General features: G+C 38.9%; 1 protein-coding gene across 3 annotated transcripts in view; it reads right to left on the bottom strand.

Moving 5' to 3' along the window:
- Positions 1-2,911: 2,911 nt before the first annotated feature.
- klhl4 (kelch-like family member 4) overlaps positions 2,912-13,135 on the bottom strand; it is a 29,802-nt gene continuing 19,578 nt past the window's right edge. The window contains exons 6-12 of one of the 3 annotated variants that reach the window (XM_086221698.1): positions 12,173-12,385; positions 10,180-10,366; positions 9,880-10,104; positions 7,445-7,607; positions 6,129-6,341; positions 4,607-4,778; positions 2,912-4,296 (exon numbers count right to left, since the gene is read on the bottom strand). In XM_086221698.1, the coding sequence (XP_086077824.1) occupies positions 4,237-4,296; positions 4,607-4,778; positions 6,129-6,341; positions 7,445-7,607; positions 9,880-10,104; positions 10,180-10,366; positions 12,173-12,385 (1,233 nt within the window). In that variant the 3' untranslated portion in view covers positions 2,912-4,236. Of the gene's footprint in view, positions 4,297-4,606; positions 4,779-6,128; positions 6,342-7,444; positions 7,608-9,879; positions 10,367-12,172; positions 12,386-13,135 lie in introns of all 3 variants that reach the window. The other 2 variants (XM_086221699.1, XM_086221697.1) reach the window with 2 other exon arrangements.

The following is a 13,135-nucleotide window of genomic DNA, read 5'->3' as shown; positions in this document are numbered from 1 at the left end:
TAAATTAATGAATGAACAAATCCAATCCATTTCTCACTTGTCTTAAAGCCTAAAACTAATTAATTTATTAATCTGTTTTGTTCTTTTGTTCATCTCCTCCTTCATAATGTCTTTTGGGTTTGAAAGGGAAATTGGAAACGAAAAGTGTGTTTCATTCTTTTCATTGAACAGTGGAAAGACATTTACTGTTGGAGGCATGACAAACACAAAGGTTTTTTTTTGTGGAGTCTTGCTCAACAAATGTAGCCAATTTATGATTCTCTTACTCATTGTTCCTGTGAATTTTATTTCTAATTTAAACTTTAGTGGTGTCATGTCGATTTTAGCCTGAATTAGAGCACTGTTAGTACATGTAAGATTTATTGAAGGGGTTTTTGTTTGTTTTTGTGGGTTTGTTTCATACGAGTTGACATTTTCCTACTTGAACTTATTTGAACTCTGCTCTCTCCTACCAAGTTAATGGCGTTCTGGTCTGTTTACACCATGAAAGGATGTGACGCCGTATCTGCGGCCATCATGGCAACCACAGCAGCAGCCATCATCACACTCAAGGACAGTAAAGCATTACAATGGACACGGAAAGAGGAAAGACTTCATTTTGAAAGAAAAATATCATTCCTGATGATGATGGACATGTGTTATGTGTTTCACAGCCCATCACTACCACTGACAGCTTTCAGATGGTTTGGGCGGACAGGAATAAATCAAAGAGCAGAAAGGAAAGAAGTGACAAGTTTCACCTTGCTCACATAACACTAAAGGAATGTGTCTGCAGCCCAGTGTTGAACTTTTGAGCTTATACATCCATACCAGAACGAGTAGAGCACCCCCAATTACTGCAGTGTGTGACATGATCCATCACCTTTTCATCATCACCGGGGATTCGATAGACCGAGGAAAAAGCAAGGAATTAACATTAATGATGGCTACATTCATTTCAGCTGAGCTAGGCGACGATATGCATGCTCATTCACTAATAAGGCTCACAATAAAATTAATGGCACAGAGACATCATTAATGCTTCTCCTGCTTTGACAAGTCAAAAGGTCTGTTTTGAAAAGGGCAACTGTTCCCTTTGTTTTTAAGCAATTATATAAAGTAATGTCCTTGTGTGGATCAATAAAGTTTGGAATTAGGCTTTAGTGGTTCATGGCTACGGTTGCGTTGGAATAGGTTTTAACAAATGAAGGATTAGATGTGGACAGCCCAGCAGTTGGTTCTGAGAAAGGAGAGGTGAAGCGAGGGGTTGCAATTTGCATCTTCATCACTAGATGTCAGTAAATCTTACATAATGGTCTTATGAGATAAATGTGAGTTAATTCAGCTATGTAGGACATTGCTGTTAGTATTCTGCTTCATCGCTGTCAAATTAAACTTGGGTAAGTGCGTCTTTTGTTGCATCTATATTTTAAGGCTTGTTCAATCATAGTTGGGAGATAATGAGCTTTAAATGTAGTTGAAATGCATTTTTCTTGGCCTTTTGAATCATATTTGGAAAATTGTTTATATGTTGCACCATCTGTGTGTGTGTGTGTGTGTGTGTGTGTGTGTGTGTGTGTGTGTATTTTCTTTTGTGGATAGGAACCTGAGTGGGTGTAACTGGACTGAAAATATTCCTGTCTCACAGATGTGGAATATCAGATTGAGCAACACTGTTTAACTCACAGAGGAATGTTACAAAACAGAGTAGAATCGTCCAGTTTTAAAACAATCATATCTGACGCAGGAAGAAATTGAATAAAGCTATTTTCATCATGATGGTCTCATGTTTCTATCGTCATTAGACTACACTGTGCTCCTTCAATTAATCCTGTAGAGATATAGAGAGATAAATATTCTACATAATGGGGGCTTTCAGTAAGCTTATAGTCTGAAGAGGTGGATTCAGGTGAAAGCTATTATCCTTAATTGATTACCGTTATAGGAGCTGCCAGGCGCCGATGAAGATAAACAGAAATAGAAAGTTAGAGAAACCGAATCTTTTTCTACATTAAGATATGGATTTTCAGGTTTGTTTTGAATTTGGTGAAGTATGTTGTGTATTTCTCCAATAGATTCAAGTTCTGTGAAGAAGATTCACTGAGAACAATATTTTGTATCAGCAGGAACCTTTCTGCAAAAAGCAGCAAATTTAAAATATATATTTATAGTTAATGGAGTCACCTGGACTACAAACATTCCCATCTGTGCAAATGTGTTGAATTTGATCAAATGAAATATTACATTTAAGGGACTGAACTTTGATGGAGCTAAAAAATACTGTTTACATTCTCATGAGAAAGATATGTACCAAGTTTCATTGAAACAAAGACAATAGAACTGTAGAAATATTATGATAATATATCAGTGCTCAAATGTTGCACACTTCTGTAGTTTGACTTTAGGAACATTAACAAGCGTAGCTGCAATCCTGTTCACTGTCAAAAATTGATGGCGCGTGAAGTGTATCAGGCCGCGCCCTCAAAAGTTTGGTAACCAATTCTAGACGAATGGTAAGACCAACATAGAAACGCAGGGATCTTAGGAATCTTCAATATATGGTGTAAACCAAGTCTGGTGAAGTTTAGATGAAATATATGCCAATAAAAGCAAAACAAAAATACTTCAACAGAAATATCCAAAATGAGAGCAAAAAAGTGGAAATGGGTGTGGCCTATATCACTCCACTCCGCATCACCTAACTGACACACTGACCAGATAGTGTCTTAATCTGCCGCACGGCCTGAAGAATAATACATATTAAGGTCTGAGAAAAATTACAAAGTGCTACTTACAGTCGTCACACAAATACGCTTAAAAAAAAAAAAAAAAAAAAAAAAGGTTCCTGTTATGGGAACCAAACTGAAGTCGGTCCTGAGGGTCGGTACCGTTTGTGTCTTTTTAGGTAAAGAAATCTTTTTGTTTCCTCATAGAAATCAAAAGTCTGCCCACAGAAGGGACGCATCCGGCTTTAAACGTGGATTTAAACATGCAGAGAAGACAGAAGTCCTTTTATTCTTAGGTTTGCATGCTGTACAAAATCATGATAAAAACATAGAAAGTAACATTTCACCTCCAGATCCTGTTTTACAGTTACAAATTTTTCTCATTGTCATCAAGTTAGTTATATTCAACTTTGACGTGAGTACAACTAAGTACAAATCTAAAAATTCTAGTCAAAATCACAGTCGCAAATGCTGATTAAAATTAGCTGTTGGGAGTAAAATTGTAAAACAGTACTTGAGACTCACATAATCTTGGGTAACTGGTTTGAGCTCACTTGGTGCCACAGTTGTCTGTCATCTGGGTTAAATAAAGATCTTCTACATGAACCCAGAAGGCATGATATGCTTAAAAATACATAACAAACAGTAGTCCTTACATGTAAATCAAAGAAAACATTCGCTCAGCTAGCATGCCCAGAAATAAAGAGAATAATAATGACTGTAATCATCTGAGTACGTGATTCTATCAACACAAATGTAGTTCCACAAAAAATCTGTACAGCAATGTGAAATATCAATATGATATATTCTCTGTAATTCACAATTTTTTTGTAAACCTTTATTTAAGCCTCCTAAGATGAGCAAATTACTTTGGTGTTCTGTAGCTACAGGCTAAATAAAAGACATATAAAATATATTTATATATTTATATATATATAAACACATGTTCTTCAATTCAGCCTGGACGATTCCATCACCAGCAGTATTCACAGTGACATGTTTAGTTGAGTGGCTGTAAAGGGAAATATAAGCCCTAAAAATATACTGTGTGTGATGGCACTGGCAGGAAATGTAGGAATGTAACTAACCTGTTGGGCATATTATGTATGTGTTTATATATAAATATATGTACATATATCTATATATTCTCACAAACATAGAGCCTCTCACAGGACCAGTATCACAAACCAGTACATCAAAGTCTTGGCGTTGATTTACTGCAGCTTAGCCAAGCGTATGAAAATTCTTGATCGGTTGAGAATGTTAAGAATGTGTGGTGCATTCCAGTTACGGAGAGAGTCCTCCCCAGTGGGCAGACATGTGCACTAATGATGGGTAACACTCGGCCTGTTTTCCTCTGAAACTTTTTTCTTTTTTTTTTTTCTTTTGGAAAGCCGAATTAAAGGGAATAAAGAAAAAAAAAACATGTCTCTCTGAGGATGTGTCCTTGATCTGTTGTTTTGTTTTGTCCACTCTTCTCTGCTGCACCCTCTCTCTCATTTCTTGCCCATGCTGTCGTGAGACAAAACGCTCAAGGCAATTTCACCACCACCACGCAGGCGCCTGCCCTGCCAATGTTAAGAGGGACCTCCTACAGGAAGACAAAGAGGTTAGCGCACAGCTTCTCATCGGCGGCTCCAGAACAAGCAGATTTTACTTCAGGCAGATAAGAGGGTGACAGTTGTTAAGTTTGGACAAACAAGCAATAAATATGAGTCTTACTGGAACACAGTTCTAATTTACAAGTCTGGCAAAAGAGCAACAATTCAATTTCAACCTTTGGAAATGTCAAATATTCCCTAAAAGAAAATGAGGATCATAATTATCTCACTAATATCTCAAAATATAACTTGTTGTTGGACGGACTAATTGGTCACAATAATTCAATTTATTCTCAATACCTCAGTCCACTCGTTGTTCTGGGCATCATACGACTCGACGGTGCTCAGGTATGACTGCCCGTCATATCCCCCCACGGCGTAGAGTCTGTCACCCAACAGGCAAACGCCCACCGCATCCCGGGGAACGCTGAGGGATGACACAGTGGTCCAGGTGTCCGTCTTTGGGTCATACCTGCAATATTACAATATTCAGTCAAGCGTTTTTGTATCATGTCTCTGTCAGATGAATTGCAAAAACAATCAAAGATGATACTAGTTATGAGTAGCGTATTTTGTTGATCCAATTTATGCAGTTGTAACACCTTAATTTCCCCTTGGTGAGGGATTAATAAAGGTTTAACTTAATCCTAATTAATCCATCCAGCAATTAAGATATCCTTGTCCAACCTCTTCAATCACAGATGATGCAATGGTCTCTATAAGGAACTTTTTCCAAAACGAATTAAAAAAAAAGAAAAACTTGCATAGCTAATTGATACAATAAATTCAAAACTGCCTCCCAATCAGAAGCTTTTGGATGGCGAGTCTTAATGATGGCATTTGTTTACATCATGTCATCATCAAGTAACATAAACATGAACGCTGATATGAATATGTAACCATTATTTGTGTCTAAGACAAATTATCATCAAATATATGTGAATTACATCAACAGCCTAATGTAAATGCTGTAAAAAGATAGTGAAACAATCAAGCTAATGACACAACGTCTGAGGACGAACACAAATGTTTACATTCATTTGTTACAGTAAGCTACAGAACCTAAGCATGCGTCTAATCCAGTCAACTTTGATATATTAAAATTTCTTTAATTACTTCGCCAATCATTAAGACTACTGGAGATTTATATAGAAATATAATTAGGTCAAAATGAATGAATGCTTTTAGACCATACAGCCCTTATTTTGAAAATCTCACTCCTGATAGAGTGAGAAGACTGAACTATGTGTAACAGAAACAGTTTACACATGTTAAAGTCTATATTAATATCCAAGTTTTATAACATATGGCAGAAATATATCAAACTGTAGTGTGGCACCCTAAAAAGATGAATGTTCATGTCAGGAAAACTGAACAGCACATTAAAAAATGACACTAACTGTATTTTCTGTTAACTTCAACATTTAAGAAAATATCAAATTATGCCTTTAGATATCTACAGACAGTCGGAGACGAATAGAAAGTTATATTTTTTATATTATTATGAAAGAAAAGATGGTATTTTGAGTCATAATCTAATGTGTCACATTTAGTTAACATACAAGAATATGTTACGGCCAGCAGATGGTGCTAGATACTACAAAATAAAAGTACCGCTGGAAAATGTGAATATTTTCATGTCAATCACAGCCTGAGGATTTCAACTGTCTTTAGTTCATATGAGAAAGTCAACAGGCTCTGCCCCATCCCTGGATGAATTCCATAAACACAATAACAGGAAATTTGAAACTGCTTGCGCAACCTCTAGAGTCCGTGTGTGTGTGTATGTGTGTGTACGTGTGCAGGAGAAGCTTTCACCAACCTTTCAACACAATCGGAGAGTCTAGAACAGTGGTTAGAGGCGGGGGCGTCATGTCCACCTACAGCATACAGGAAGTTGTTATATGTAGCCACACCCACTCCTCCTCGCCTCTTGGCCATCGGAGCACACATGCTCCACTTGTTGGTGTGAGGATCGAAGCACTCCATCGACCTCAGGCAGGAGCTGCCGTCTCGACCTCCCACTGCAAACAATCTGGGAAATTCAACAAAAACTGATCTAAAACTCTCAAATATCCACACAGTTGCAGAAATCAGCCACATCAGTTCTTAGATGTTTGCTACAATGAGAGGTAATAATGTAGCAGATTTTTTTTTTTTTTTTTTTTTTTTTAGATAGAGCAGTGAGCGGCGGTGAATATTTTTCAAAGGCCCTTTCCTTGAGAGCGTATCCTCACAGAAATATCCCATCAGTGTTTTAAGTAAGTGAAGCTCACAAGCCCGGCAGCAAGAAAGTCGAGGCTAGGGAAACGGTTTCCTTGTTGTCTATTTTTGACCTAGATGCAGAAATAACTCAGCATCGCCTTCAACACCGAATTCTTGATGCAGCAAAGCAGCAGCAGACTCTTTTTCTCCTTCGGCACAAAAACATAATTTACTTTCAAATGGGCATTTAACACATAAAAATACATAAAAGCCTTTCAAGGAGTGCAGATTACTTTGTATAAATTACAACGTTAATCAGGCCGGCCTCTGCTCCGAGCTGCTATTGCTGTTTGTACATGGACCACAAAGGCCTGTTCTGAATGAATATAGCTGATTATGCTGTCAAACCAACACGCCACTAACACAGTGCTTCAGCTTTTCCACTTCACTTTAAGTTATGCAACTATCCCAGTGTTATTGCAGGCTCCGTTCCAAGTTATGTATTACATTACTGCTGAGTGACAATTTTCCCCCAAGCAAAGAATGCAGTATTTTGATGTCCATTACTTTACAATGCAAATTAGCTTGATTACTGAATGTGGTGGATCAACATGAAAGCTACTTTTACAAAATAAAACAAACAAACAAAAAAAAAAAAGATGATTTAGCAACAGATGTACACCTGACAAACAAAGCTACATTTTTGGCAGCGCCTTCGCATTGCTGGCATTCTTCTTTTTTTCCCTTTTTCTTCCTAAATTGCCTGTACTTGTCTGCCTCGTCGGTGTCTGTCGAGGATTTCTACAGTTGCCACTGACTCCAGGCTCAGGCAGATGGACAGAAATACGCTTTGATTTAAGGGCACGTAGAGCATATTGAGCATGAAGCCATGTGGGGATGGTTTGTGAGGCCAATAAAGACATGGTGACGTACTTTCCATTGAGAGCCGTGACTCCCATGGTGCTCCGCGGAGTCGACATACTGGCCACGTAGTTCCACTGCCTGGCCTGAGGGTCCCAGCGCTCCACTGTGTTGAGATAACTCCAGCCATCGTGGCCGCCAACAGCATACATGGGCCCCTCCAGCACAGCAATACCTACATATAACAATTCAAATAAAAGAAGAAGGAAAGGATTACGTTGGATGACTTGTGCTGCTATGAGTGCAGGGTAACTCAAAAAGTTAATGGATTTTCATGAAATTTAGTTGGATAGTAGAGGGAGGGAGAATCCGTATGGTTTTTGACCTGATCCAGAACCGTATCTGGGTCCGGTGATGTCATATTGCCTTGTTGAGTAAATGTGCTGTCCAGGACTTGGTACTTTTATCACATTGACTGAATTGCTTCAACACAATAAAGGACTGAAAGTTGCCATGCCATTCAGTAAATTTCAACACCTACTAAGTACATCTCCAAGCTGCACTTCATTTTTTTTGCGGGATTTCACCAGCGAGACATAGAGTGGGTGAGGATCATGCCACTCCCCCAAACAGGCACCCTGACCAGCCAGAGGAGGCGCTATAGTCCAGGACACATATCCTTGTGCAGTTGGGAAAGTAAATTAAGTTGAACACATTTAGGTAAATTGGTTTATGTAAAAATGTCATGAAACTGGTTTGAGGATGTGAAAGTATTGTAAAGGATTTAGTATCAAAGTCAAGATACAGTAAATGTACTGGAATCGAAAGGTTTTTTGCAATTCCCTGCCAGCCGCTTCTCGTTATCATTAGACGAGTACAGGACTATCATGCAGTGAGTATTTAACACTGAGCTCCATTTTATATCACAACACAGATGATGCTGCAGCTTCTGTAATCATTATTATCATTATCGTTATTTAATGGCACTTTGACTTTACATGAAATAAGGAATAAAACTTTCAATAGGTAACAGAGTACACGGTGAGTCACACAGCTAAACACATCTATTCAAACAGGAAGACTGTAAAAACTGCATTGTTACTCTCCATTTACAAGTCACAGAGGAAAGCAATTTTCTCGGCAACAATGCTGTTTTAATGCAACACATTTTTATATTACCCCTCTTATTTACTTTGGTGAGAGTTCAATTATTTCGCGGGAACAATAGGACAATACTGAATTCAGAGAAGCCGGAATAACATAAAACCCTGTCAGACAGAAACAATTGTAGAAGAGAAGCTCTCTTTCCAAATGGCGGTTTTTGGAACACAAAAGAAATACTTTCTTCTTAGCTTGCCTTCACCCATTATGCACACAGCAGGCACTGTTGGTAGACGCTAATCTCAGATATAATCACTCTCAAAATATGCACGCCACTAGCAAAGCAGCAGAGGGTTTGTTTTTTGTTTGTTTGTTTGTGTTTTTTTTTTTTGATGCAGGAAACATCAAAGACAACACAGGTAATCTGTACAGTGTAATCTCCCAGGCTCGCTGATAGCTCCGACCACACCAGGTGAGAGAGCTGAATGCTTTGACAAGATCTCCCCGTTCTGTTACACAGACCTGTTTCAACTGTGAATAAAAATGTTTCTGATATGAGATTTAGTGGATACGGAAGGGTATAGAAGAGCAAGACCAACACGGTCTGCCAGGCTTTGATAGCGGAATTGGAAAATATCTGACATGTCTCTCAAAAGAAATGTGTGAGTTCTTTTTATAGCACGTTGGCTGAAATGGTTCTGAGGATGCATCCTGTAATTTTAGCCTGACTGAAAACTTAAATACAGTTTTTAGTTGTGTTTGATGTCATGCTCAGTGTACTTAAAAAGAATATGCCAAACTTTTCTTCTTTTTTTTTCATATTCTTCTGCTCTCCTCTGTCCACCTTAGAGCGAAGACCCACGGACACCGGCTAACTGCGAGTTAGCTGAGCACATTGAATGGTAGTGGATGGACAGTGTTAGCATAGCTCAGTCAACAGTCTTTGCCTGCATTAATAAAACTTAGTTGTGTGTATCATTAGTTGACTGCTTTCCTGACTGGGTGCTGTGTTTGATCCAGCAACTCAACAGCGTCATTGTAACAACAAAACAAAACATTTGTTGACGACGAGAACAGCGACTGCTACTACTAATCGTGTCTAACTTTGTAAAATAAGATGAGGATGGTAACTTCTGGACAAACCAAGACCCTGGGCCTTATCTATTGGATGGCATTTGATGTAATGATATGCTTAAACTTTTATTCATTTTGCTAAGCTAACTAGCCGGCCGCCTTCTGAGGGGAGATAAGGGTATCTATCTTATTGTCTAGCCCTAGGGAGGGTAGCAAATCAGCATATTTCTACAAAAGTTGTTCCTTGAACCTCCCATTTCTTTCATTATGGAAATTGTTTTAAAAATGAATGAGAAAAGTAACCGTATTTTGTTGTGTGTGCGGTCACTCACCGAGTCCATGTCTGTGTGTGGACATGGGCGGCATGGTGGACCACACTTTGTTGACTGGGTTGTAACACTCCACCATGTTGGATGTCTTGAGTCCGTCTCTTCCCCCCACCACATATAACTTGTTATCTATCACTGCTACGCCAAACTGCAGCCGGCGTCCATTCATAACACCAACCTGGACCCAAGTGTTAGTCCGCAGGTCGTACTTCTCTATGGTTGTGGAGCCTGAAACCATAGAGAACACAACCGGTAAATAGCTTGCGCTGGTTTGCACTGATACCTTCCGTCTATAGGTCATACCTTTGGTGGCATCCATCCCTCCTACAGCATAAAGCGCCCCCACTGTTGACTTTCGAGGTTTGGTTCTTGGGCTCTGAAACATGGGGCGTCGCTCAGGTAGAAGATGGTACTTCATGGCCTCCATCAAAAGTTTTTGGCATTCCAGATCATCAGAGAACATCTTATTGTTTTCCAGGTCTGCAAGAAGCTGGAATTCAAGAAGCATTAGAATATGAAGAAACATGTTTGAAAGGGACTACGGTGTTCTTAAAATGACATTAAATTCATTTCTAGTCAGAATTACTTTGCGTGATGATACAAAGGTAAAAGAATGTGGAGCAGAGGGAAGAACAACTTCATCGTGTTAAATTGCATCTTGTTAATACATCTCTTATACTTCATGTCTTCTTGAACCTACAACAGACACTTTTTATGATTTTAGTAACCCTTTGACTCTGAATAATCAGTGATCAGAATATGGAAAACGTGGAGTAAAAGCTACAAAAATACATACAATTATGCTGCCATATAGTCTGAATATTTTGCATCTGAAAACCTTCCTGTTGTACATTTTTTATGCATATACAAAGATGTTACAAGTCTTATTGGAGCTTATACTGTTTGCTGCCTTCTAAGAGATTTGTGTAATGTGACGTTCCTCCGCACAGCTCACTGAATAAGTATGTTGCATGTGTTGATTGAGGTCTGGATCATATTCCTAATCTCTACAATTTTTACAAAAACATTGATTTTTTTTTTTCATTCATTCTCTTGTTTATTTGCTTTGCAGCCAACAATATCTCCCAGGCCAGAGGATAATAAGACTTATCTAGATCAGAGGTTTACTAAGTGGGAGGCGGGTCTCTCCGGGGAGGCTTCAAACTGCTTCAGGGGCGGTTCGGTGGATGGAAGCGCAGGAGTTCTACATTAGTTATCAGGTCACATAGAACAGTGTTAATGTATGTGAGTTGGATAAAGAGATAGTTCAGAGTGGTAGTAGTTTTGGATGTTTTTACTCTTTTTCATACATTCCCAGATTCAGAAAACAAATAGAAGCTTTAGGAGAAACCTTTTTTGTTGTAGTCTGAAGTTATGGAAAGAAAAAACAAAACAATTGTAGCATTTTTCTGCATGAATCAAATATAATCACTATACCATCCAGGGGCTTAGCAAAACTAAGCAGGTAAACTAAGAGGGTGCCTTACTCCAGGCTGTGCCTGAGGGGAGGCCAGCCGTCTCACGTCTCACCTCTCACCTCTCACCTTGTATGAGGTCACGTTTTCCACATATCATACACAAACGCCTCTCCTTCATCTTTTTTTTTTTTAAACTGTGCAACCTCCTTTCACATGATGCTATCGACCAAATATAAACTGAACTTTAAAATGTACGACAGCACAATATTTTTTGGTAGGTTAGCTGTTATGCAGCATTAATGTAAAAAAAAAAAAAGGGAAATATTTTCACACTTTGGATCTGCAGAAAATATTTGCACCTTCTTGTGTTTGATGTTATGCAAATGAGCATGACAGAATAGTAAAACAATGCTCCTTCTCATAAATAGGGCATTCATAAAACATGAGTCACAGTTTAAAAACAATCATAGTTCAAACACACGCAAGCTATTAATAATCTCATGCATATAAAAACATACATGTTTAGCTGTGGTATTTCCTTTAGAATAATGATTGAAAAGGCAGCTGTCCTTCCTTTTCTGAGGTCAATTAGAAGAAATTCAATCAAAAAATGTAAAATATGTGAATTAAAGCAAATACTTGATCTAACTGGCTGTTCTGATTATCAATTAATAATTCATGGAGGGATTCAAGCCAAAATGAATCTATATTCATTACCTCTTTTTATAATATTCATAAATGCAATGGTGAAGAGTTACTGCAGTGGGATATGATAGAAAACAAATTTCATAGGATTTCAGGAAGGTGCTGAGAGAGCAGCAGGACATTTTAATGCATTTAATACATCATACTGAGATTTGGGATGTGAAGTATCTCACCTGTGGAGGAAGAAGAGGCAGACGGATATAAGCCAGAAGCACCCCGAGGTCCTGCTGCCGATGCTGGACATCGTACCGGACCCACATCATCAAAGCCTGGAAGATGGTCTCCTCATCTGGAACGTTGATGTCGTCGCTGGAGAGCAGCTTCACTATCTCGGCCGTTGGGAGCAGCAGGAACTCCTGGTTTTGAATGACCTCCAGGAAGTTTTCCTGGTGTAGAGGAGACGAGGAGGAGACAGATAATCATCAGTCATTAGACGAGGCTTGATGCACGGAAGTGTGTGGCTTTAGTGCTCTACCTGAGATAGCAGGATAAGATCACATGGTACAAGGACAAAGGAACATACAGCAAATGCCAGTTCGGATGCCTTTATTGAAAAGCTCAACAGCAAAATGCACTACGACTCATAATTCTGAATGAACAGATGAAAAATGCTTTGGTTGTTAAAGCAGGAGATAAATTGCATTGAGCTTCGGGAATCCCATGCAAAATGACTCCTATAATGTTTGGGAAGTTATCCCAGCTGCACGATTTAATTATTTACACATTCATGTTAGCGGAGGGCTAATCGTCCCAGCCAAGGCCTAATCCGCTATTACTCCTCTGCCTATAAAGCCGTGGTTAAATTCTTCTGAGCGTCACGCAAAACCCCGATAAATGACTTGATTCACTGTCTGAATTTGATCCATTTGGTCCACTAATATTTTGGAATGTTTAGATGAGATACGTGATTAGATCATTTCAACTTAGCCTCCTCAGCTCTGCAGCGCCGGAATGTCACAACAAACATTAAAACCATCTACTGGGAAATTATTCATTTTACCTGGCGGCGATGAGCTTCACGATAATTGTGTGAACTCATTTGGCAAAGGCTCGAATATATGAAAGTATGATGACATCATAGCTTCATATAAAAACATCCACACAACAGCAGGCCAGAAAATGCCCCCCCGCCCATT

This window comes from Aulostomus chinensis, chromosome 13 (genome assembly GCF_037954235.1).
Source record: "Aulostomus chinensis isolate RoL2024-O1b breed Wild chromosome 13, RoL_Achi_v1.0, whole genome shotgun sequence".
NCBI classification, from domain to species: Eukaryota; Metazoa; Chordata; class Actinopteri; order Syngnathiformes; family Aulostomidae; genus Aulostomus; species Aulostomus chinensis.
The sequence above is the reverse complement of the archived record's forward strand: the minus strand, read 5'-3'. Positions and strand labels throughout refer to the sequence as shown.